This window comes from Clavelina lepadiformis, chromosome 3 (genome assembly GCF_947623445.1).
Source record: "Clavelina lepadiformis chromosome 3, kaClaLepa1.1, whole genome shotgun sequence".
NCBI lineage: Eukaryota > Metazoa > Chordata > Ascidiacea > Aplousobranchia > Clavelinidae > Clavelina > Clavelina lepadiformis.
Genome location: NC_135242.1, coordinates 19,478,043 through 19,499,964, shown reverse-complemented (window position 1 = coordinate 19,499,964; position 21,922 = coordinate 19,478,043). Strand labels below are relative to the sequence as shown.

The window sequence follows — 21,922 nt, the reverse complement described above, 5'->3', positions numbered from 1 at the left end:
CATTGTTAAAAATTTACTTATTTAATGTATCATATTCTATTTTTCTTGGCATTAACTGAGGGAGCAAAAATGTAGAGCTAATCATTAGTATAGCACAACAATTTAGAGAAAGGTAGAAGTGATGGTGCTTTAGCAATGAAAGTTTAAGGGTGGATACCAAACTCAAAGTAAATTATTGATTAGTTTCCTGATTTATATTGATTAAAGTTCATCAAATAACCACTGAATAAATGTAGCTGGCTGTTAGGCATACAAGCAACACAAAATCCTTTATTGTAACCCATACTATCTATCATATTCGTTTTGAAATTTATCATTGCAGCATTTGTGTGTTCAATTTATCATTGCGTGCTTTCACAAGAGCTTGAACAAATATTGACATTTTGTTAAAATAACTGTACTTTAAGTCATCAGTACTTTAAATTAGTGTTTGCCAAACTTAATTAATTATTAAAAAAGTAAGAGGTACTCTAAAAGTTGTCAACATATTGGATTCAGTCATAACACCTTAACAAAAATGTGAATCGTATCCACGCGATCCAAAGCAAACACTATACGTACTTATATAGATGGATAATTGTGTGCTTAGTTCCATCACACAACCTCTTCATGGATGCCACGTGTATTTACCATAAATCTAAGTACTTACACAGCACGCTGTGGAAAGTTGATTGCAATAGCAGTTTGTTAAAGATTAACTGTTGTTATCAATCTACTTATATAAAAAATACTTCACAACAACATATCATCATATTAACAGAAATGATTACACAGACAAAGTTGGAAACATCCAACAGAATAAACAGAAGAATATCAATTTACAAGAACAGACCTGGAAGTTCAGGAAGAGATATATGCATATCAAGTACCTGCCAATAATTTGTGCAGTGTGCATGTTTACTTACAAAACAACAAGTGCAACCACGCAGACAAAGATCCAAGTAGAAGTGAACAGGACATTTTGCAGAGATAAAAAGGTTTTACTTTTTTATAATGTTCCTCAAGAATATGGAGATACTGCAACTCTGCTTATTGTTAAAGGAAAAAGCATACAATTTAAACCAGAAGAAGAATTGTGGAGTGAAAACAACTGGCCATCTAAGGGACAGAAAATATTTGAAGTAGAAGATTTTACAGTAACATATACTTTTGTTTTATGGGGCTCAGAAAAATATTACAAAAGAAAACGACAAACCTTTGATTGCAAAGTTCAGAATATATCAAAATATCAACTCAACTTGTCAACTGAATATATTGACCAAAATGAACATCACCGGATCTATATCATATTAGCGATATGCACTTCACTTGTTTTCATCGTGATTTGTCTTGGCTACTCTATAAGTAGGCAAAATTTGGTCAACAAAACACACTGTTCAGAAGCTGACGTTGAAAACAGGATTCAAACGAAACTTTACATCATTTCCACTGATGAACATGAAAAACATATGGAAATTTTAAACATATTTGCAAGTTACCTTCAAGAGGACTTGGGATTTATTGTAAAAATTCATCTCTGGGAGCAACTAGAAACATATGAAACACGAGAACAGTGGATGTTTAAAAGAATGAAAGAAGCTGACAAAATTCTTGTGATTTGGTCACCTGGGGCTAAAGACCTTTGGGAAAAGTGCAATGCATACAACTTTTCAAAAAATTATGACATGTTTACTCCAATCGTAAAGCAAATAGAAAAAGACCTTATTTGTCACAAAAACGCACAAAAATATTACTTTGCACATTTCAACTACTGTTCAAAAAGTGACATACCTTTGGAATTGTTGGAGCTTGTATCTTGTACATATTCACTTATGGATGATGCTGAGAAATTATATTTTATGCTAAGTAACCAGGAAAAATATGTGCCTGGTAGAAAAGTTCATAATGAAAAAACATCTTTTGACTTTTATTCCACTACAACCAAATGTGAAAAACGACTCAAGGACAGCTTGGCAACAATGAATTCGATGTGTAATAAAAACAAAGATTGGTACAAGAGTGTCCTCAAGTCACTGTAGCAAAACTTTTATGACAGTGTTGCAAGAAATGATTCCACAGGTCACCCTCACAAAATGTTTAAATCAATAGTATGCTTTTTCAACTTTCTACAAATGGTGACTTTTGACAACAAATGGAAATAAGATTACTGTCCAAGGTATAGAACTCATGGATATGGAAATGAACCTTATGGGCATGACTGCAAACACTAACAATTTGCATACAAATCTACTCCAAGGTTGAGTTGTAATATATTATTGTTTATATTTATTTATATTACAATAATTTATTATTTTCTTTACATTATTGATGATGGTAATTGGACACATAACAAAGTTACTCACAAACGTTTTGCCTCAACTTGTTTTTCCATATTTTTACACAATTAAATCTTTCCAAACCGACAGTCAAAACTACTATATGTAACAGTATCACATGAATTTAGATTACTAGTATTTGTAAAAGGCTGAAACTTACTTTAAATCTAGGTACCACAAAGTTGTTAAAAGAACAATGAAGGCAATTAGATTAATATTACTTTTGTTAACACACCGACCGTTTTTAAAACAGCATCTGTACGAAAAAAGTTTAATATCTTTAAAAGTCATATTTATTTATTCATTTTTAATCAACAGAATGGGTTAGAAATAATTACATATTGACACGCCGCACAATAAATAGTTCTTAAGTCTTGTGACCAAAACGTTTCATTTCGATAAGTAGCATGACTGAAAGATAATTAATTAATTGAAACTGATGTATAGAGTGTATAAAGAGGAAATGATGAGGTATGTTGCATAGGAAAGGATCGTAGATAGAGGCAAAACAATAGGTCAATAAAACCTGATTTTTTAAAAGAGTTGGTGAATTAAGTCTGCAAACAACTTCCAACATGGTTTTGCTTTTTGTTGATGATGCATAGCATGATGTCTAATACATAAAATCAAGCATAAATAAGTAATGCCAGAAAAACTAGCCAAATTCCTTTCAAAACATGTGATGACTTATGAATTATGATGAAACACCTCATGCATCTATTGTCTTTATTAAAAAATAGTCGACTTTTCATAATTCTGAATTAAAATATGTTTGCGTACATGTCACAGTTAATATACTCCAATAACCATATAAATGCATGTAAAAAATTCCTTTTAAAAGATATTGACTGGCATTCTACAGAGTAATCTAGCCTATAAAGCACAATTCAAATTTGAAAAACATAACTTGAGTGCATACAGTTTGCAAACAATCATAATGTTTACTGATTTAGCTAAAACAGTAACTATTCTCTTACTTGCATATTCATACCAATAGAAATTTCTGAGTTCTTGTTAGTATTATACAGTAGTATTCGTCATCACATTAAACAAAACTTTAATTTTATGATTTAGTAAGCAATAAAACAATTATAAAAATGGATACTACGTCCAATTCATATAATAGTAATATACTACTATTGGATTCATGACATTATTGAGTTATGGGCTCATGAACACAAATCTAGAAAAATTACTTGTACCTCATAAACTTAACAGTGAATATTCTGATGTCATCTACAAAAATATGTTACAGTTTGTTCTAAAGTACCATATTAAATTAAAGTTTGATTGGTAATCAGCACACATTCACAATCTTATGATTGCTCACAACGACATATTATAAAGGTCAAAAGAAACCCAGGAAAATTATATTGCAACATTATTAAAAGAACTGTTGCTACTATTGACAAAAATTGCTGAGCCATGTTTTCCAGATGCCCTTTCTCTTGATATTTATACTTTATTAAATTATAGAAAATTCCGTAAGGTGAAAAGTTTCTTTGGGTTGCTCAAACTACAAAAAAGCTTTTCTTCGAAAATAGGCTTTAAAAATGTTACTTCTAATAAAATATTTACTATGGTTCGGATTTCATATATGTGTTTACACAAGGTTATTTACATCCTTTGGCAAACAAAGTTATGTTGAAGAATAAATGATTTGACCATGTCAAACAAAAGAGCTATAAACTTCATGTCAATATTTAAAAAACCATTAACTACATTTTTATCATTAAAAAATTGAAAAACAGGTAACAGCTTTGGCACAAACACCAGAGAAGTACATAAAGAAGGAGCTAAAGAGCAAGAAACATTGCAATGTACATTTCAAATAAAATTTTGATAATGTACCAAATATTTTTAGCTATTAAAGCAAGCATATGTATGCAAGAGCAGTTCAGGTTGCAAGTAAACAAACTTTATTGTCAAAACAAAAGTGTGTCAATCAGTTACAAAGTCCCAAAAAAGTACGGAGACCGAGCCTATTTTCTAATTCAAGAAGACAACAATAGGGATATGGGATATTCAGAATATTTCCGATCCCAGCCTCCACGAGGACAATTTATATTTCAAGCACAAAATGCTACAAGTAGATACACCATTATCATGTATGGATCAAAAATATCTGACCATAGGTATGCAACTGCCCTGGATTGGAAACATTGTCCTGGAAACAATAATGATGTTCACACTAAGACAAAGTCTGATTCAAAAGGTTTGCGACATGGTGTAAGAACAAAAACCTTTACCGAAAATCTTGTGTGGGTTTTGATTGCATTAATTATTTATGTTTTGTTATTAATCTTTCGTGTGTTTGCTTACTGGTACTTTTTACCGCTCAAGAAAGACAAAAACATGAAAATATCCAGTTCCAGGAGCAACGAAATCCAGTCACAAAATGAAATTTTTCTCAATATAGAACAATGTAATAATACAAATGCAGAATTTGTTGCAAAAAGAGAAAATACCCATGAAAAGCAAGGTACGATCTACATCATTTCCACTGATGAACATGAAAAACATATGGAAATTTTAAACATATTTGCAAGTTACCTTCAAGAGGACTTGGGATTTATTGTAAAAATTCATCTCTGGGAGCAACTAGAAACATATGAAGCACGAGAACAGTGGATGTTTAAAAGAATGAAAGAAGCTGACAAAATTCTTGTGATTTGGTCACCTGGGGCTAAAGACCTTTGGGAAAAGTGCAATGCATACAACTTTTCAAAAAATTATGACATGTTTACTCCAATCGTAAAGCAAATAGAAAAAGACTTTATTTGTCACAAAAACGCACAAAAATATTACTTTGCATATTTCAAGTACTGTTCAAAAAGTGACATACCTTTGGAATTGTTGGAGCTTGTATCTTGTACATATTCACTTATGGATGATGCTGAGAAATTATATTTTATGCTAGGTAACCAGGAAAATTATGTGCCTGGTAGAAAAGTTCATGAAGACAAAGCACCTTCAAATTTGTTTGCTGCTACAACAAAAAATGGGAAACGACTCAAGGACAGCTTAGCAACGATGAGCTTATTCTGTAATAAAAACAGAGAATGGTACAAAAGAGCTTCTCTCTCCCAAGTAATAAAACGACATAGTGTTACAATAAATGATTCCACAAGTCACACCCACAAAATGTTTAAATCAAATAAAGATGTTGTTATAGGAACATTTTCACATGCTTTTTATCCTCCTACAGATGATCAATTTTTAACTACAACAGAAAATAAACTGACTATCCAAGATGTAGTTCCTATAGATATGGAAATAAACCCTGTGGACAAGATTGCTGACATTAACAATTTGCCTACAAATCTGATGTGAGGTTGAGGATATAACATTGTAAGTTGAAAATATTTGGCCTTCGGGTGCCATCAGGAATCCAATGTTTGCTAAACTATGTCAGATCATCAGTTTTTGCCCCTTGCTTTGCTCCATCTGTTTTTTGCACACGTAAAAAATTTCTTAGAATTATTTTGTATTTGTTTTATTTTTATTTCATCTTTGGGAGCAACTAGAAACATATGAAGCATGAGGACATCCATGAAAAGTAGATGTTCAAAAAAATGGAAGAAGCAGACAAAATTCTTGTAATTTGGTCACCTGGAGCAAAAGAACTCTTGTACGATACAGAATCTGTTCCCAGGTCCAATGACATGTTTACTCCAGTTGTAAAGCAAATAGAAAAAGATTTAATTTTAAACAAAAACAGGCAGAAATATTATTTTGTGTATTTCAACTATTGTTCAAAAAGTGATGTTCCTTTGGATTTACTTAAGCTTATACCTTGTTCATTTTCACTTCATTTTTTTGGGTATATTACAACTAAACTTGGTTACTTTATGCTAAGCTAATTGCAACAAAAAAGTGGTAGAGTGCATCTTGTGTATGCGGCTGCGCAGTGAAATTGATGACATAGATTAATGATGTGGCTATAAACTTTTATGAGTGAGTTAATATTTTACCAACCATTATCTCAGCAAACATAAGCTCTATTACATCATAAAGGAGAGGAAGAATTGCAAAATTGAAACAGAAGAATGAATATTAATGGACAAAGTCCGCTGAAAGCAATAGTTAAACAGACTCCACAAATATGGATAGTGTATATTATACTTATTGCAGTAAGTTTTGGTATGCAACAACAATTCACAACAGTTATCAGCCAAACTTTCTGCCAAAACAAAAGTGTTCTAATAACATATAGGGTTCCAAAAGGAAATGGCAACACAGCTACATTGTGGATACCAAATGAAACAGAAGATTTGCTATATAAAGAAAATCAAGCACTGGGAGGGGAAATTATGATACAGGTGAAAGACCTTAATCGAGAATATGAACTGTATACATGGAGTACAAAGCAAATCAGACATCGATTTGCATTTGATTTAAAAAATTGCACAGAAGGCAACAGTAAAAGCTATACAACACTAAAAACTGTTTTCAGGACAACTGAAAGTGGCAAATCGTTAACATATGGCAAAGAAAACAATTACTGGGACTCAATTATAATTGGAGTAACTAGTTTCATGTGTTTTTTGCTTATCGCAATTTTCACAATTCCACTAATTAGAAAGTGCAAAAATCCAGCACAAAGTAGCAGCAATCAGTTCACACCAGATGAAATAAACCTGATACAGCAACCAGTAACTGAAGAAGAAGTTAAACTTTACATTGTTTTTTCTGAGGATAGCAAAGAACATGTGGAAGTCACAGAGACCTTTGCCAAGTATTTGCAAGAAGATCTAGGGTTTCAAGTTATACTTCATTTATGGGAACAGCAAAAAGTAAGCAAATCTTGGACTGACTGGTTATATAAAAGCATCCAAGAAGCAAACAAAATACTTGTAATTTGGTCGCCAGTTGCTAACCAGACCTGGGAAAGGATAAATTCAGAAAATACCATTGAAAATGAAGACATGTTTACACCCGTAATAAAACAAATACAGCGGGACATTTTTTGTGGTAACAACCTTAAGAAGTATATTTTTGCATATTTCAGCTATTGTTCTGAAAGTGACATTCCTCAAGCACTACTTAGTCATATGTCTCGATCATTCTTGCTCATGAATGATATTGAAAGTCTGTATTTTTTGTTATGTAACAAGGAACGTTACAGGCCTGGTGGGAGACTTCAAGCTGCCAGAGCTTCTTTCGAAAACTACGACACAACAAAAAATGGACCAAAACTTAAAACCTGTATAGAAGCATGTATGTAGTCTGTGTAGATAAAACAAAGAATGGTATTTGAAAAGAAGTCGTCAACTGAATATGAAGACATAAAAGTAACGACATATAGTACAGCAGTGGAAGAGACTGTATTAGCAGTTCTGGCTGCAATAATTTTTTGGCAAAAACAGAGAAACTAAAAATTAAAACTCTTCAGAGCATTTTTACTTCATATGAGGATTAGCTAGCTATATGAAAGTGTACTTTGTTTAATTCACACTGTATATATTTTTTTGAAAAGATGCACCACATGAATTTAAACGAAATGGCATTTCTTCAAATATTCAACATGTAATGCTAAATTTAAATATTTAGATGTTGCAAACAACTAACAACCATTTGCAATTACAAAATAGTTGAAGATAAATAGGGATTTTTAAAATATCTTTGAAATCCTTGCTTGAACATGAAAAATGGGAGTGGCATGTTTTTGTATATTAGAAAAAGCAATAAAAACTTTTAAACAAGCTACCTAGCGATGAAGTTTTACATCACATGTCAATAAGAAAATGGTTCTGCAACGAGTATTGTTTAATTTTTGATGCAAGTAACTCACCAACAGCTTTAAAATATATCTGCATATTAAGGAGCACATAATAAAAGTAACACATTGCAACACGCATTACAACACCTATTCGCTTAGGTAACTTAATTAAATAAATTTAGGTACCACAAAGTTTGGAAGTATGAGCAAAACAAGGTAAAAACTAAACCAATGAAAATGATAAATATAGCATATATACGTTTTTCATTGTTATACCAAGATTGATACAGAGTTAATAAATCACTGTGCTATTTATTTGTTTAACACAATAATTTGTCCATAAGTGCATAGATGTGTAAGGGCTTGCCTTATTTCCAACGCTGTTCCTGGTAATGTTGATTATTGTAGGGTTCCCAATAACAACTGAAAAATGCACTTAAGTATACTAAAACTGGTGTTCAGTAAGCCTCACACGTAACAGACAACTTTATAAATCAAATAAAACTTTTGGACCGGATGGTACTTCAAGATAACCAAGAAATATTTTTCCATTTAAGATACAATATCACAAAGTAAACTATCACAACTAAAAGCTCATACATTGTAAAACTTTTTTGGTTTATTTGCAACTGTGATTTCTACCAGTTTATATGGAATCATTCCTTGAAACTACTACCAATATAAAATTGATTGTCTTGATTATACCTCCAAAGTACATTAACTAAGATGAGCAAGCTCAGTAAGCCTGCAGGTTGTGCCAAGAATCAATACGATATGTAACACTACTGCTGATATTGACTTGTCCGTTACATGTGAGGTTTACTGTATTCTCTTTGGTTGTATTCAGTAAACTGCTTAATGCAGAAAGTGCAAACATTTTACAAATTTTGAAAACAGGTTGTTAACACTGAACAAATTCACATTTATGTACTATGTTTAAAAGCGCATGTTTTATACGTTCAAGACATACAAAATTCTATATAATGCACAACGCATGACATCGCAAACCAACAATAATATCCGGGAATGTATAAAACAAATATCTACACTGCTACAGGTAGATGATAATAACTTGAAAGGCTTACACAGCATGTAAAATATGTGAAATAAAGTAAGAAATGTGTCCATTCTACATAATTACAAAACCTTCATGCAAAAAACATTAAGGAAATTCCAGGTAGGGCCAAATCTCCATGAATTTCTGAAAAATTCAAACAGCTTTTAGTTTATATGACTCTATACTGCACAAAACTGACAAAATTTGTTTCACATCAGTACCTTAACACGAAAAGATTTTCCTAAATACATACATCTGGACCGAATCGCAAAGTATAACTGAAGAAAGGAAGCATAACCAGCTAGTATATGCCACCATGCATGGAGCTGTGTCATATGAAAGATATGCTTATTCCACACTTCACCCTGCGATCTGAAGGACCTGGATGATGAAATTTGTGTAACTGATTGTTATTTTGTCTGGAGTCCAATAAGCAATGACCACAAGCAAGCCAGCAGGCAAGTACAGTAAGCTAACCTACCACTACCAAAGTAAACATAAACTGACGTAAAAAAGCAAACAAAATAGACTCATGTGCAAAGTAACGTTACCTTAAGGAGGAGCAAAAGTGAATATCAATATTCCAAACAACAAATCCAAAGAGGTAAATTAAGTGCAATACTAACGCAATTCTTCGTAAAGATGGTGCCATTTTACACACCAGTGCTGTCATATAAACAGTTGCCACAACTAATGATCCATAAAGTACCTTAAAGAAAATTATTATTTAGATGTAAGTGAGTCATATGTAAAATTACATTATTTGGAAGTCAAAGAAAAATTAAAAAAGTTATATTGCTTTCACGAGGTGGTGAATGATGTTATAAAAACTACACCTCAAAATGGAAAACAGCTTTGACATGGCATGAAAACAAAATAAAATTCCATATTTTACCAGAAATATGACAGGGTTTTTTAGGACGAGGTAAACAACTGTAACTATAACTCCAAATATTAACAACAGGATGCTACACATTGATTCCCACGACTTTGATGATTTTCTTTTACAAAGCCTAAAATTAACACAAAACAGAACATTGTAATAATATATACATACAGTACCTAAAAACTACTAAAATACTTAAGTAATTTAGCAATAAGCCCATTTACATGAGCATTTCAATGGATCCAAATCCAACTCACTTATTTTCAGCTAAGAGAAAAAGGTGAACTCTATTTAAACCATGCGCCTTATAAACAAATAAAAAGGGTGGCTTCTTAAGTGAGATTAAAGGCATAGGGCCATAAGCCAATGGAAATTAATGGCTATAGCTGGAAAATACAATGCAAAATGGCGTTGTTTGGTTAAAGTAAACGATCTAAATGCTTTCAGGCAGTCTATTGCAGTATAGTGGCTAAGGTTCTAATTTCAATCTTTTCATGCCAACATTTTAGCATTAATGAAAATTTCTCTGTCAGATGATATGATAATAGGAGCTTGTTAAAACATTGCTAGACATACCAAAGTTCAATATTTTGCTTTTAATCAGCAAAAAATGCTTTTTCAGTTCAAATAATTCATTTCAAATGTTGAGATCCAATTGACCATGTAACTAGGCTTAGTAAAAATCAACATCTCACTATAATTAAAGAATACATATTATTAATGGATACTTACAGTATAAAAAGATACACGCAATTTCCATAAATCATTGGTAGTTCATCAAGTAGCTGAAAGACATATATTACTAAATGTATTGTTCAGAGCAAGTAATGTAAGTCAGGTGAGTTTTTAGTAGTAGTTTAGTAAACACTTTTAGTGCAAAACATATTTAGGTAGTCATAGTGGTAACACTCATTTTATTCAGAAATGTTAATGTGCAACAGAACTGAAGATATAGGTTCCTTTAAAAGCTCACGTTTAAATTCAAATGCAAAAATCAATCCAAAAAATAAAACAACTTTTAAACATATTCAAGCGCAAGTCATAAAATATAGCTTCATCAAATTGGTTGAATGCGTTAAATTGACATTAAAATTTTGAAAAAATTTACACAAAACAATAATCAATAATTTAATAAACATTTTAACCATTTCAAACCTGAAAATAATGGATACAAAAATAAGGAACAAGTTAGGTGAATATCTTGCATATACATAAATTTTATGCATTACTAAATATATTAATTAAATATTGTGAATTTATTAAGGTAGACATTAGCAAGGGTGCAATCGGTGCAACAACTGTGCAATCAGATGAAGTTCATTAATATGCCTTTTCTTTAACTTCCAAGTAGGGCCAAACACCTCCAAGCTTCTGAAAATACACACACAGCATCTTGTTAAATTAAAGCATTATTTAAACCTTTGTTATATCGCACGTTTATATAGTATTTTAAAAATACTACCAACCAAAACAAAATTACAATGTAAAAAGATGTGTACGGTACACATTATGTGAAAATCTTAGCATTGTAAAGAAAGCTTTAAGCCCTTTTACTTTCACCTGAACAGAACAAGTACGTTTCAAGTGAAGCGTTCTTGCATAAGAAGAAAAAACTATGTGAAGGTAGGTTGCGTATCCTGTAAAAATATGCCACCAGGCGTGAAGCTGAGTTGCAGCTTTCACCGGACTGTTATTACTGCTACTTGCACGAAGTGACCTACAGCAATACAGTAATACAATAAACATATGGTTTCCGAATTAAAGCTAACTGCACAAACTAACAACTGTTTTATGCAAATAATCTTCACTATGAAATGTACCTCAAGGAGGAACAAAAGTTGTTGTCAATATTCCACAAAAGAAAGCCAAACAAATACAAAACCAGGGATGTTAGGACAACAGGTTTGATTTGTGGATAGTTTTGAGTGGCAATAACTGCTTCGTATAATAGAGTAAGCACGAGTATGGCATATGAAGCCTATAAATAAAAATCTTCGAAAAAGTTTAAATAAGCAACAGAATGGAAACAGACATTTTCTAGCACCATTTAAATATACTGTTGCAGTTGATAATTCACCTGGTGGAACAACGGATTCTGCCAGTGTAGATACACTGCTGTAACAAGAATACAGCATAAGCATAGAGAGAAAATGTAAATTCCACTTCGATTCTCGGAGGGCTTGGCATGATGTCGTCTGCAAAATAAATTTATTATTCAACCTTTCTAACTATGCCAATAAACAAGCCTAATAGCATTTCGTTGACAAAAATTGTGCTGTACTCACAGGGCATAAAGAAAGACACATGTACCGTAGATCATAGGAAGTTCATCAAGAAGCTAGAAAAAGGCCAAGTCTTTAATAAAATGTGGTGAAAATTAATTCATATTTTAAGAAATAGTGATATAAGTATCTGTAAGTAAGTAATCTGACAAAAAACTACGCAAGACATCTCCTTCAAAACGTAAAAAAGCTTTACCTGAATTCACATATTATTAAATTTATAATTTGAGGAGAAATGTTTTTGACATACTTAATATACAAGCCATGAAAGTAAAACATATGAAAACAAACCTCGAGAAGCAGAAATGCTGACTATCTTGTTTTGGTATTTCAGAATGTTATATATTTTTTTAATTATACTATTCTTAGTAAGATTTTGCTCACAATAAAGTTTTGCAAGAAATTACATTACAATCTTTATTAAATAAACAGCTGTTTTAGCAAGCAAAAATTCAACTATGTGCAAGCTAACACAAATATAGACACCACAAATTTCAAACACTTTCACGAGAACAATAGCTCAAACCAACGTCAACCATACAAAAAGGTGAGAAAAAATACAACAAAATTAAGCAATAAGTTAAAAGCTGCAATCAGATTTCTTTTCATGCAAAACAATTTAAGCATTGACATTACGCAAGTCAATTAGATGCACATTTTATTTCTGTACATGGTCCGATATCTTTTAAAACACAACAAATCCATTCCATATAAAAAGCAACTGCAGCAAATACTCCTGGCCCTGTAGCGCATGGATTTGGACCAAAACTAGTGGCACCATAAAGCGTCCATTTATTGTCAGGCCCCTGACAAACCAAGGGACCACCACTGTCTCCTTGACATGTAGCAGTGGTTTTCTCATAAACACAAAGATGTTTTTTATAGTCAATCATGTTCTGAAAAAATCTTGTACAAATGGGTTTGGAAATGATTGACAGACTTGTCTGCTTTAAAACAGTTTCATAACCTGTATTATACGTCTTGCCCCAGCCAGTTGCCCAACATCTAACAAAACAAAAATTAAATGGAAGACAAACAAAATGTTAAAAAATAAACGCCTTCCTCAAGACACATGCAAATTAATTTATAGTAAGCATTAAAAGCAAAGAATGCATTTCACAAATGAGCGTAAGTGATATTAACTGGTGGTTTAAGTAAAACTGAGAAACAAAAAATTTTCCAAAACTAAAATTTTCAAATGATGCAACAGCATAGGGATAAATAAGCTATAAGCTGTAATTTCAAAAGTAAACCTTTTTCCAATAGGAGGAACAACTTTGGGCTTTGGAAGACAGGCAAATGTAACAACTGGTCTTTGTTGGCTTGGATCAAAACTCGTTTCCAATTTGAGTATAGTAATATCATTCACTGGGGCCTCTTTAAGCTTGGAAAAGAGAGCTAAGTTGTTGTCTGGATGGTGAACAATTTTGGAAATTTCAGTCAATCTGTATAACAGAAATGCTAATATTGAAACAAGATAATGAAAATAAGCACAAAATAAATGCTAGTGATAAAACATTATAGTTTGGTAAAAAAGCAAATAATAACCAATAAAGAATACAAATTCAGTAGTAAACTTCCGGTCCCAAGCTTTATTTTATTTATGAAAGGATGCGATCATGAAGTTTTGCCGAGATGAAGGGAACATCAAAATACAAATCCATCCTTTTATCTGGAATCTATTTTATCTGAAATTTCCCTTTCGCTTGTTGTTGAACGGTCATATTGGCTTTGTTTAAGAAAAAAGATCAATAAAAGTATTGGTACATAAAAAGACCACCCAACTTAAGTTTATTGAAGATTTTGGTTGTGGTAAGCATAAAAACCTAATGCTTTAAAATAATATGTTAGGGGATGAAGGGAAACTCTTCTTGACATAAAATCAGTCTTGTTCTGTACTTCTTTTCACTAGAAAAAACTATCGGCTCATGAAGATCCTCTGCCATGCACAGTCATTAACCAAAGACAAAATGTAGAAGAAAATTTAAAGCAAAATGTTTGGTAGTCCCTTGTGGTAAGATGCTGCTCTGATAATTTATCTTAAGATTTATTATTCTCACTGCATGTTGCCATATTATTTCATTGCTGTTAGAAAGTTTTCACTTGAAAATGTTACTCAATTGACTATAGTAGAATCTGCTTGTATATGACCATGGATAATATGATCGTCAACCTAGTTTAAAATGGCCATTTTGGCACAGTCTCGAATTCTTTCCATATAAACATCTGTGCTCCATATTTTCTCAATTAACTCACTGACTTCAAGTTTGTTATTAAACGTTAATTAAATAAATGATGAACTCCATTTTTTGGCACATGGTGCTCGATTAATATCGATTCTGGTGTGATTAAACAGCACAGTACCAGCTTCCGTTATTGTAAGCATTTTTATCGATCAGGTCTGGTTCCTAGGTGTTCATAAAAAGCGGATTGTACTGTAGCGCCATCACACCGAATGTGTTTTCAGTCAAAACTTTCACTTTCTCTTAAGAACAGCAGCTTTTTTTGGTCCGTATGCTGATTTCAGGAATAGTTTCGATTAAAATAGCCAATAGCATTAAAGGATTTTGAGCGGACTTTCCATGAATTATTCCATTCTTTAATTAGATAGAATTACAACGTGTTTAAAATGAGACAGATGTATGTATAGTACAATTGGCATTGTAAAAGTAATGCATTTAATGGTTAGGGTATTATCCAGATATAGTTACACTTTCTAACCAAAACATGGCTGGTTTTATGATTTAGGTATGGCATTAAAATGAGTTCTACGTAAAACTTGCAAACAAAAACGTGTGTTGAAGCAAATTACCTGACACTTTGACAATGTGCAATAGTGTGCATTTTACTTGCAGTAAACGCCCATGAAACAAGAAAAACTAAAGCAAAGAGAAAAAGGGCAGATGCATTTCTTGTGTAATGAACAGGAAGAAAATCATAGTTCAATAAGTTATATACATGTGGGAATTCAGGTCATATTTTCAAATTCAAACTTTCCCGGTACCAGAAAAAAACCTTTAAAATAAAGGTGGATATTGAACCTTGCTAGCGTCATGTATGAGCTTTTGGTTGACACCATCTTACCAATCAGAAAGAAGAGTGTCTAAAGGGCTATGCACCTTTTCAAAAAAGCATAGCTTGAGATATGAATCATATTAGAACAACAAATCTAGGCATATCAGGCCATATGACAATCGGCCAGCAGCTATGGTATAATATATGGTGCAGTTACCTTGCACCACCGGTAATTTGGGACTTATCATGTCCACCCACAATCACTCGAAATTTACTTGGATTGGTCGTAACTATCGTTCGTTGATTAATCAAGAAACAATGTGCAGCAGTGATTACTGAGTTGTAGCTCACCAATGTACCACCACATATATGCCTAACAGTTGGAGGTCCATCTCCATTGTCATTATACCTACAGTAAAATGTTGTAAGATATATGTCATCACAGTATGTTTAATGATCTCTAAAAACGCTTATTAATTACCAAACATCTATTAATTATTAGCATCTTTAAAACAAAGGAAAGATAAAATTATTTTCTTCTAGATAGGCAATAACATACTTTTGCAACAATTGCAATATCTTGGTTTATCAAACAAAATTAATTTATTATATTTCAGTATACACATAACCAGCAAAATGAATACATACTGCAACAGGCTGATCTGCCAAGGCCATGAATGACGTTTTGCCTCAGTTCCTTTAATAATTCGACTGGTAATTAATTCAGGTTGTATTTTGGGCAGCCCACACTCCCCTCGCACAGCATTCCAAAACGTGTCGTTGTATGGTGAAGGCGTTGAACTTTCTCCCACACTCGGAGCTTCCGTACTTGCTAGCTCTATGTCAGATGAGCTAGACGCAGCCCCACTACCAGCTGTAAAATGAAGAGCCAGTCCGATTCCAACACCAATAAATGCAAGAACAACAAACACAACTACGCTTGTCATCCAAGCTCTTCCAATCCACTCTTCATCTGTATCCTCAGGTTTATGGTCAGTTAAAGGAATTACCTCTTCATTTTTCTTACTTTCTTTGTTGCGTTCTCGCCTAAATTTCAGTTGACTCTGATAATGTTTTTCATTGTGTCTTGTATTTCCTGGTGATCTCCCTGATCTTCTGTCACTGTTTCTTTGTACATCAGCTTTGAACTTTTCTGTACCTCTGACTGCATTGACTGTTCTGCTTAACTTTGTACTTCCATTAATAGTTGCTTGGTTTCCTGTTCTGTAAAATTGTTTACTTTTTGGCGAACCTCTGTCTAGTTCATTCATGTCCACAGGAAATGAAGTATGATAAAATAATATTACAAGCTGGTAAATAGTCCTGCAAACTGGATCTCAAAACTTGTGAAACTCTTCTTAAGCCTTTAAATCACTGTGACTTTCATCTACAAAATATTTCAAATACATATATATATCACAACATAGCATGTACGAAATAGCCTACGCAAGTGATAATGAAGCTAATCTAAAAGATACACTACATGCAATGTGTATAGCCAATTTGTAGGATCAATTTCCAACTTTCAATTGTTTATACTGTATATCAAAGTTATCAGGTCAGTAACAAATGTATTATATATACAATAAAATGCGTTTAATATGACCATCTGCTTCATAATGGCCATTTTGGAACAGTCCCGGAATTTTGCCATGTAAAATTATCCTTTTACTACAACCATTCTCCGGGGATTATAACAACTTTTTGCTATCTCCCTAAAGTTTTTCTCTCAAATTTTCTGTGTCAATTATGCAGCGTGACAGTGATAATTGTGCCACGTAACAGTTGTCTTCATAATCCTACTGCTTTCTTTTTTTAAATAAACCAAACAAAAATTTTAGAATTGTTTCTCCAACATTGACTGACTGATATTGATTTTAATGCAAATATTCACTGTTAAAGAAATAAGTGATGAATTCAATGTACATTTTGTCATTTTGCGCCTAACTATATTGATCCTGCTGTGGTTATACGGTACAGTATCCGATTAGGTTATTGTGGCAATTTGAGTATTATGACCAAAATGGTCCAGTTCCAAGGTGGTTATCGTAAGTGAAACACAATTCAGCGTTATCCACAAAGCTGTTATCAGTAGCAAATATTGAGTGAAAATTAAAAATTAAACTCGGTGTGCACTTAGATGAGTTGCATTGCATTGTATTTTTTATCAGCGTCACCCATTGCATATGCCACACTTAAAAAATCAAATATGCCACACTTGCAAGGGTCCTCATAAAAATAATCACCAACCATGCATCATTACAATTGGAAATCAACAGGATTAATAAACTCAATAAAGCATCGCTTATTGAACATAAATGTCAAGAAAGTAACGCTGTTACATTTTTGAGAGGTATAAATGTGGAGTTAAAAAGCACTATGAGTGTCATCTGAAAGGGCAAGTTTCCAGACAAACGGTATGGTGCCGTTGTGTCAAGCGTCCAAAATAAAAAAAATTCTATGTTTGAATGCTTTTGTAAGTATTTTTGCTTGCAAAGGTTTAGTATTGTGTTACTCGTCCATTCTTCATAAGCTAAAACTGAAATATAAGGTCATTTTATGAATTTGGACAATACCGTTGGATAATACTGGTTTCAAGTGGTCTTATAATCTTGTTATGTATCAACAAGTAGGCACTAACAAATCTCTTCTGAAATGCTATAATTGGCACCTTTTCGAAGACAATCATTTTTTGAATATGTTTTGCGTTACAAATTTCCTAATACATTTTTTATTTGAATGTTACAAATGTTACAAATTTCCTAATACATTTTTTGTTTGAATGTTACAAATGAAAAGGTTTTCGATTTAGACTTGAGTGATGAATTGTAGCTCGAGATTTGATCAGCAGTTAAGTTAGACTTTTGATCTCCATGCCAAATGTAATTACTAACATGTTCTATGCCACTAAAATATTATTTAGTATATACTTGGTTTTGCGCAAATGTATTTGTAATTTTCTGATATTTTCAGTTTAATCACGTTGGTTTGCATTGGGCAACCTTGTCTTAGAAATAATTATCAAAAGACAAAACATGATTTAAAAAATACAGTAGGTTAATTCTAAACAAACCAAAATCTTTCAGAAATTGCACAAGTAGAAGGCAATGTAATATTATTAAAATAAACACACTAAGAAGGGTTTCATTAAAAGAAAAACAAGCCATTCTAAGTCAGTAAATTTAAGTTATAAACATATCTTAAGCGTGGTTACAACAAACCAACTTGATGGGTTAAAAAGATAATGAACATTTTCAGTTAGCCTACCATAATATTATGTTTTATTATACTATAGATACAACTTAAACAGCTATGACGTTCACCACTTTTTCATCGTATATATGTGGTTGCAAAAATCCTTCTGCTCATGCTGTTTATTGCCCACAATTGTTGGCAAAAGAAAACATATTCATAAAAGCTAACTTTTACTAGCAACTGAAAGTATAACGTTAAGAACTAAATATATAACTATAACTTTATAACATGAAACAGTGCGAACTAAAATTGTAACTACAATTTGCATGTTAAGAACAGAAAGTAATTGTAATGTAATTATAAAACTTAAAATAAAGTATAATTGGAAATTAAACCACTTCAACTCGATATTTGAAAATGGGTTGAATGGAAAGTGATAACTAGGGCAACCAAAAGTCAATATGGTCAATTTTTTTTACCTGCTCAGAATGCTATGAAACAAGCACAAAACAAGTTTCAGCTTTGTACGACGTGTGGTATAGAAGTTATTAGGTCAGATAAAGTCAAAATGTTACGTTAGGTCAAAATACGGTCAAATTGTTTCGTTAGGTCTTTTTTTTAGGTCAAAATCTATTAAACTTGTAATTTTGTAACCATTTTGTAATATTATTCTTCCGTTTTTCTCTTTTCTTGTACCGCAAACAATTCCAGTCCCGCAAATTTTACTTAGAACCAAAGCCACAAAGAGAGGGAAGGCTTTTCAGCGCGTTTGGTGACGTCACGATGTGACGGCATTGCATTTGAAACTGCAAGTTGTCAATCTTAATACGCAGAAACGAAAAAAAAGTCAACACTAGAAAAGCATTTTGTCATTTTTAAATGCAGCTTTAGATTAGAAAGTTGTTGTAGACAGTGTAGAGACTATCAGTATAGCGTTTTTCAAAATGAGGTCAAAATTTAAACGTTTTTGGTCAAAATAAGGTCAAAATTTAAACTTTTTAGGTCAAAATAAGGTCAATATTTAAACTTTTTAGGTCAAAATGAGATCAAAATTTACAAATTTTAAGGTCAAAATTTAAAATTTTTAGGTCAAAAAACTGGTTGCCCTAGTGATAACTAATGAATCAAGTTTAAGAAAAGTTTTCGTATTAGTTTTGGCAGGTGTTTAATTAAAAGTACACCAGCACCGCCAAAACAATTGAGGAATACCAAAGGTGACATCATCTATCATGACGATGACCTTGCCTTATTTCCATAGCAACAAATTATTGATTGCTCTTTGAAATCGTTTGGAACCCATACAACACGAGTACACGTACAAACCAATGTAAACAAAGACATACTAATCTGAAGTTATATCTGATATATCATATATGAAAGACTAGCACTACACACATTGCACTCGAAATGTTCAGGTAAGAGCAATGCGACTTGCCATGTTCTAAACGAGCACCAATTTTTTGGCCCGCGAACTGATGGTCAGCTTTGATAGTCGCTATTGTTGAGGAAGAACCTCGACCGCAGATGTTACATTGATCAGCATTTAAATTTTATCAGCTAAATTTTGAACTATTCTAATTTCAGTTTTAATAAAAAAGAGAACTTTTTTCAGTTCTAATATCAATGTCACATTGTTCTTCAGTTCTAATTTAAAAACATTGGCCCGCAAGATAAAAAATTTTCTGATTTTGGCCCGCGATGAAAAGAAGTTGGACCACGCTGTTCTAAACTAAAACTGGAAATATATAAAAAGTTAAGTCTAAAGGAAAAAATTTATCTTTCATTAGTTCTACTAGTTTAAATGCTTTGATTTAAAATAGATTTTGGAACAATAATCATACAAAAATCAAGTCATATGTTAGCTAAGTGTAAAATTGTTAAAAATGGATAACTGAAACCTACTTTATAAAAATTAAACCGGTTGAATTAATGACCACGCTGACCATATATGCAAGAAAAACCCGATCTTCATTATCATTTTTAAACTTCACTTTGTAGTTGTAGTAAAGCATATAAAACCAGCAAATACTGTAATTATGACTCTAAGCTGTACAATAAACTCTTACCTGCATTTCATATCGCAATGTCATGTGAAACATCCATGATCCAATGCCAACAGCTAAATATAAAAGATAGTGTAGCTATGCAAATTGTAGCAAAGAATAAGTTTAGGTTACTAAAAATAAATCAAAATCAGTAACCAACTACTGTACATCTAGGGTATTATTTCTAAATACAACAATGGAATGTTGTGCTAAATGCAAAGTGCTTCATGGCAAAAACATGATCCTTACTGAGGAGAGAAATATTAGCCAGTAAATATCTTGTTTCAATGCCTTTTTTCCAATAGTAAACTGCACATACCAGAGATGGAATGATCATAACAAGATTGCTGACTGTGTTCCCTGCAAAAATAATATCTTTATGTATCGAATGTCCATTAGAAACTAAATCAACTTTCTTGTCACAAACAGATCTTAACTACCAGCACTGCTAAAATTGTCATGACAAAAAAAACAAACAAAAATCACAATCAGTATAAATTTCTTACAAATTTCAGCATACCAATAGTTAAACAGCCAACTTTAAATTTGTAGCCACTTACAAAACTCAGCAATATAAGGAGTAACAATGTAATTTTCTTCACACCAGTCAAGAGTAGAAGTTGGTTCTCCCCATATTCCTGACTTATCAACAGCTGTTGGGGCCATAAAATAAGCTCAATTTGAGCAATACAGCAAAGTGTTAATATCGATATTAACCTGATTTTTACAAAAATAAAGAAAGTTAAATAAATAGTTTAATATGCTAAAGTTCACATAAAAGTTCTTCTTTCAGATATATTTAATTTCACTTTGAGCTATGAGCTATGAGTGTTGCTCAGTTTGCAAACTCGAATTATATTAACAAGTTAAATCAAGTCATTTGCCTTTTAAGACTGGAGTTAAGATAAGTAATCAGGTAAATGAGACATATATCTGAAATCAAATCAACTGAAGTTTTACAGAAGAGATTTCAACGAAAGTAAGTCACGTTGCGTATAGCTAAAGTCTGTAATGTAAAATGCGTAAGAATTTGCGTGTTTTCTGCAGCGCATTACATTGGCTAACTTTGTTTGGCATGTCAAGCAAAGATTAAAATTAATCAATTAGAAGTAAATACAAACTAAATTACTACATTCACACGTGCTTCAGGGACCACACAAACTCTTACGCATTTTACGCTGCATGCTTCGCTAACCACATATCCAGACATTATATCGAACAAAACCAGTGTGTACGATTCAAACCGCTGTAAAATAAGAAACGGGCAACATATTTTTCATAAGTTTCCTTTATCGCATAAAGAAATCCATATGATACTTACCTGAGCGAAATCTTCACAATCCGATGTCCAGAACGCTTGTAAGTTAAAAAAGAATCAAAGGGGTTCAACAGTTTCCACTGTTAA

General features: G+C 32.3%; 3 protein-coding genes across 8 annotated transcripts; 1 reads left to right on the top strand and 2 right to left on the bottom strand.

The window, feature by feature from the left end:
- Positions 1 to 3,843: 3,843 nt before the first annotated feature.
- On the top strand, positions 3,844 to 6,174 carry LOC143450771 (interleukin-17 receptor D-like). Of its 3 annotated transcripts, none has more exons than XM_076951452.1 (2): positions 3,844 to 5,666; positions 5,843 to 6,174. In XM_076951452.1, the coding sequence occupies exon 1, from the start codon at positions 4,134 to 4,136 to the stop codon at positions 5,646 to 5,648; it is 1,515 nt and encodes a 504-aa protein (XP_076807567.1). In that variant the 5' UTR covers positions 3,844 to 4,133; the 3' UTR covers positions 5,649 to 5,666; positions 5,843 to 6,174. The 3 variants fall into 3 exon arrangements, with proteins under 3 accessions (XP_076807567.1, XP_076807566.1, XP_076807569.1); XM_076951451.1 differs by having other exon boundaries at positions 5,836 to 6,174; XM_076951454.1 differs by having other exon boundaries at positions 3,845 to 5,405; positions 5,524 to 6,174.
- A 1,892-nt stretch (positions 6,175 to 8,066) lies between these two features.
- LOC143450774 (alkaline ceramidase 3-like) lies at positions 8,067 to 10,852 on the bottom strand. The gene is made up of 5 exons (XM_076951460.1): positions 10,713 to 10,852; positions 9,990 to 10,107; positions 9,646 to 9,803; positions 9,316 to 9,475; positions 8,067 to 9,238 (listed from the first exon to the last, which is right to left on the bottom strand). Exons 1-5 carry the CDS (start codon positions 10,745 to 10,747, stop codon positions 9,200 to 9,202), a joined length of 510 nt encoding a protein of 169 aa, XP_076807575.1. The 5' UTR covers positions 10,748 to 10,852; the 3' UTR covers positions 8,067 to 9,199.
- Positions 10,853 to 10,874: 22 nt separating this feature from the next.
- Positions 10,875 to 21,584, bottom strand: LOC143450772 (alkaline ceramidase 3-like). 4 transcript variants are annotated; one of them, XM_076951458.1, is made up of 8 exons: positions 21,078 to 21,584; positions 20,767 to 20,877; positions 20,539 to 20,591; positions 12,266 to 12,318; positions 12,058 to 12,175; positions 11,801 to 11,958; positions 11,541 to 11,697; positions 10,875 to 11,351 (listed from the first exon to the last, which is right to left on the bottom strand). In XM_076951458.1, the coding sequence occupies exons 1-8, from the start codon at positions 21,181 to 21,183 to the stop codon at positions 11,301 to 11,303; spliced, it is 807 nt and encodes a 268-aa protein (XP_076807573.1). In that variant the 5' UTR covers positions 21,184 to 21,584; the 3' UTR covers positions 10,875 to 11,300. The 4 variants fall into 4 exon arrangements, with proteins under 4 accessions (XP_076807573.1, XP_076807572.1, XP_076807571.1 ...); XM_076951457.1 differs by lacking the exons at positions 10,875 to 11,351; positions 11,541 to 11,697; positions 11,801 to 11,958; positions 20,767 to 20,877; positions 21,078 to 21,584 and adding exons at positions 13,516 to 13,707; positions 15,495 to 15,686; positions 15,926 to 16,664; XM_076951456.1 differs by lacking the exons at positions 10,875 to 11,351; positions 11,541 to 11,697; positions 11,801 to 11,958; positions 20,767 to 20,877; positions 21,078 to 21,584 and adding exons at positions 13,516 to 13,707; positions 15,495 to 15,686; positions 15,926 to 16,664 and having other exon boundaries at positions 12,076 to 12,175; positions 12,266 to 12,335.
- Between the last annotated feature and the right edge of the window lie 338 nt (positions 21,585 to 21,922).

Bases quoted from the DNA above. Each gene is read 5' to 3' on its own strand.
- LOC143450772 (XM_076951455.1), bottom strand. From the start codon at position 16,548: ATGAATGAACTAGACAGAGGTTCGCCAAAAAGTAAACAATTTTACAGA. The intron at 15,687-15,925 runs GTATGTATTCAT...ATTTTACTGTAG, and splicing joins TGGCAGATCAGCCTGTTGCA to GTATAATGACAATGGAGATG. The intron at 13,268-13,515 runs GTTTACTTTTGA...TTGTTTTGTTAG, and splicing joins GTTCCTCCTATTGGAAAAAG to ATGTTGGGCAACTGGCTGGG.
- LOC143450774 (XM_076951460.1), bottom strand. From the start codon at position 10,747: ATGATTTATGGAAATTGCGTGTATCTTTTTATACT. The intron at 10,108-10,712 runs GTAAGTATCCAT...TGTTAATTTTAG, and splicing joins TGCGTGTATCTTTTTATACT to GCTTTGTAAAAGAAAATCAT. The intron at 9,239-9,315 runs GTACTGATGTGA...TGAATTTTTCAG, and splicing joins GAAAATCTTTTCGTGTTAAG to AAATTCATGGAGATTTGGCC.
- LOC143450771 (XM_076951452.1), top strand. From the start codon at position 4,134: ATGTACATTTCAAATAAAATTTTGATAATGTACCAAATATTTTTAGCT.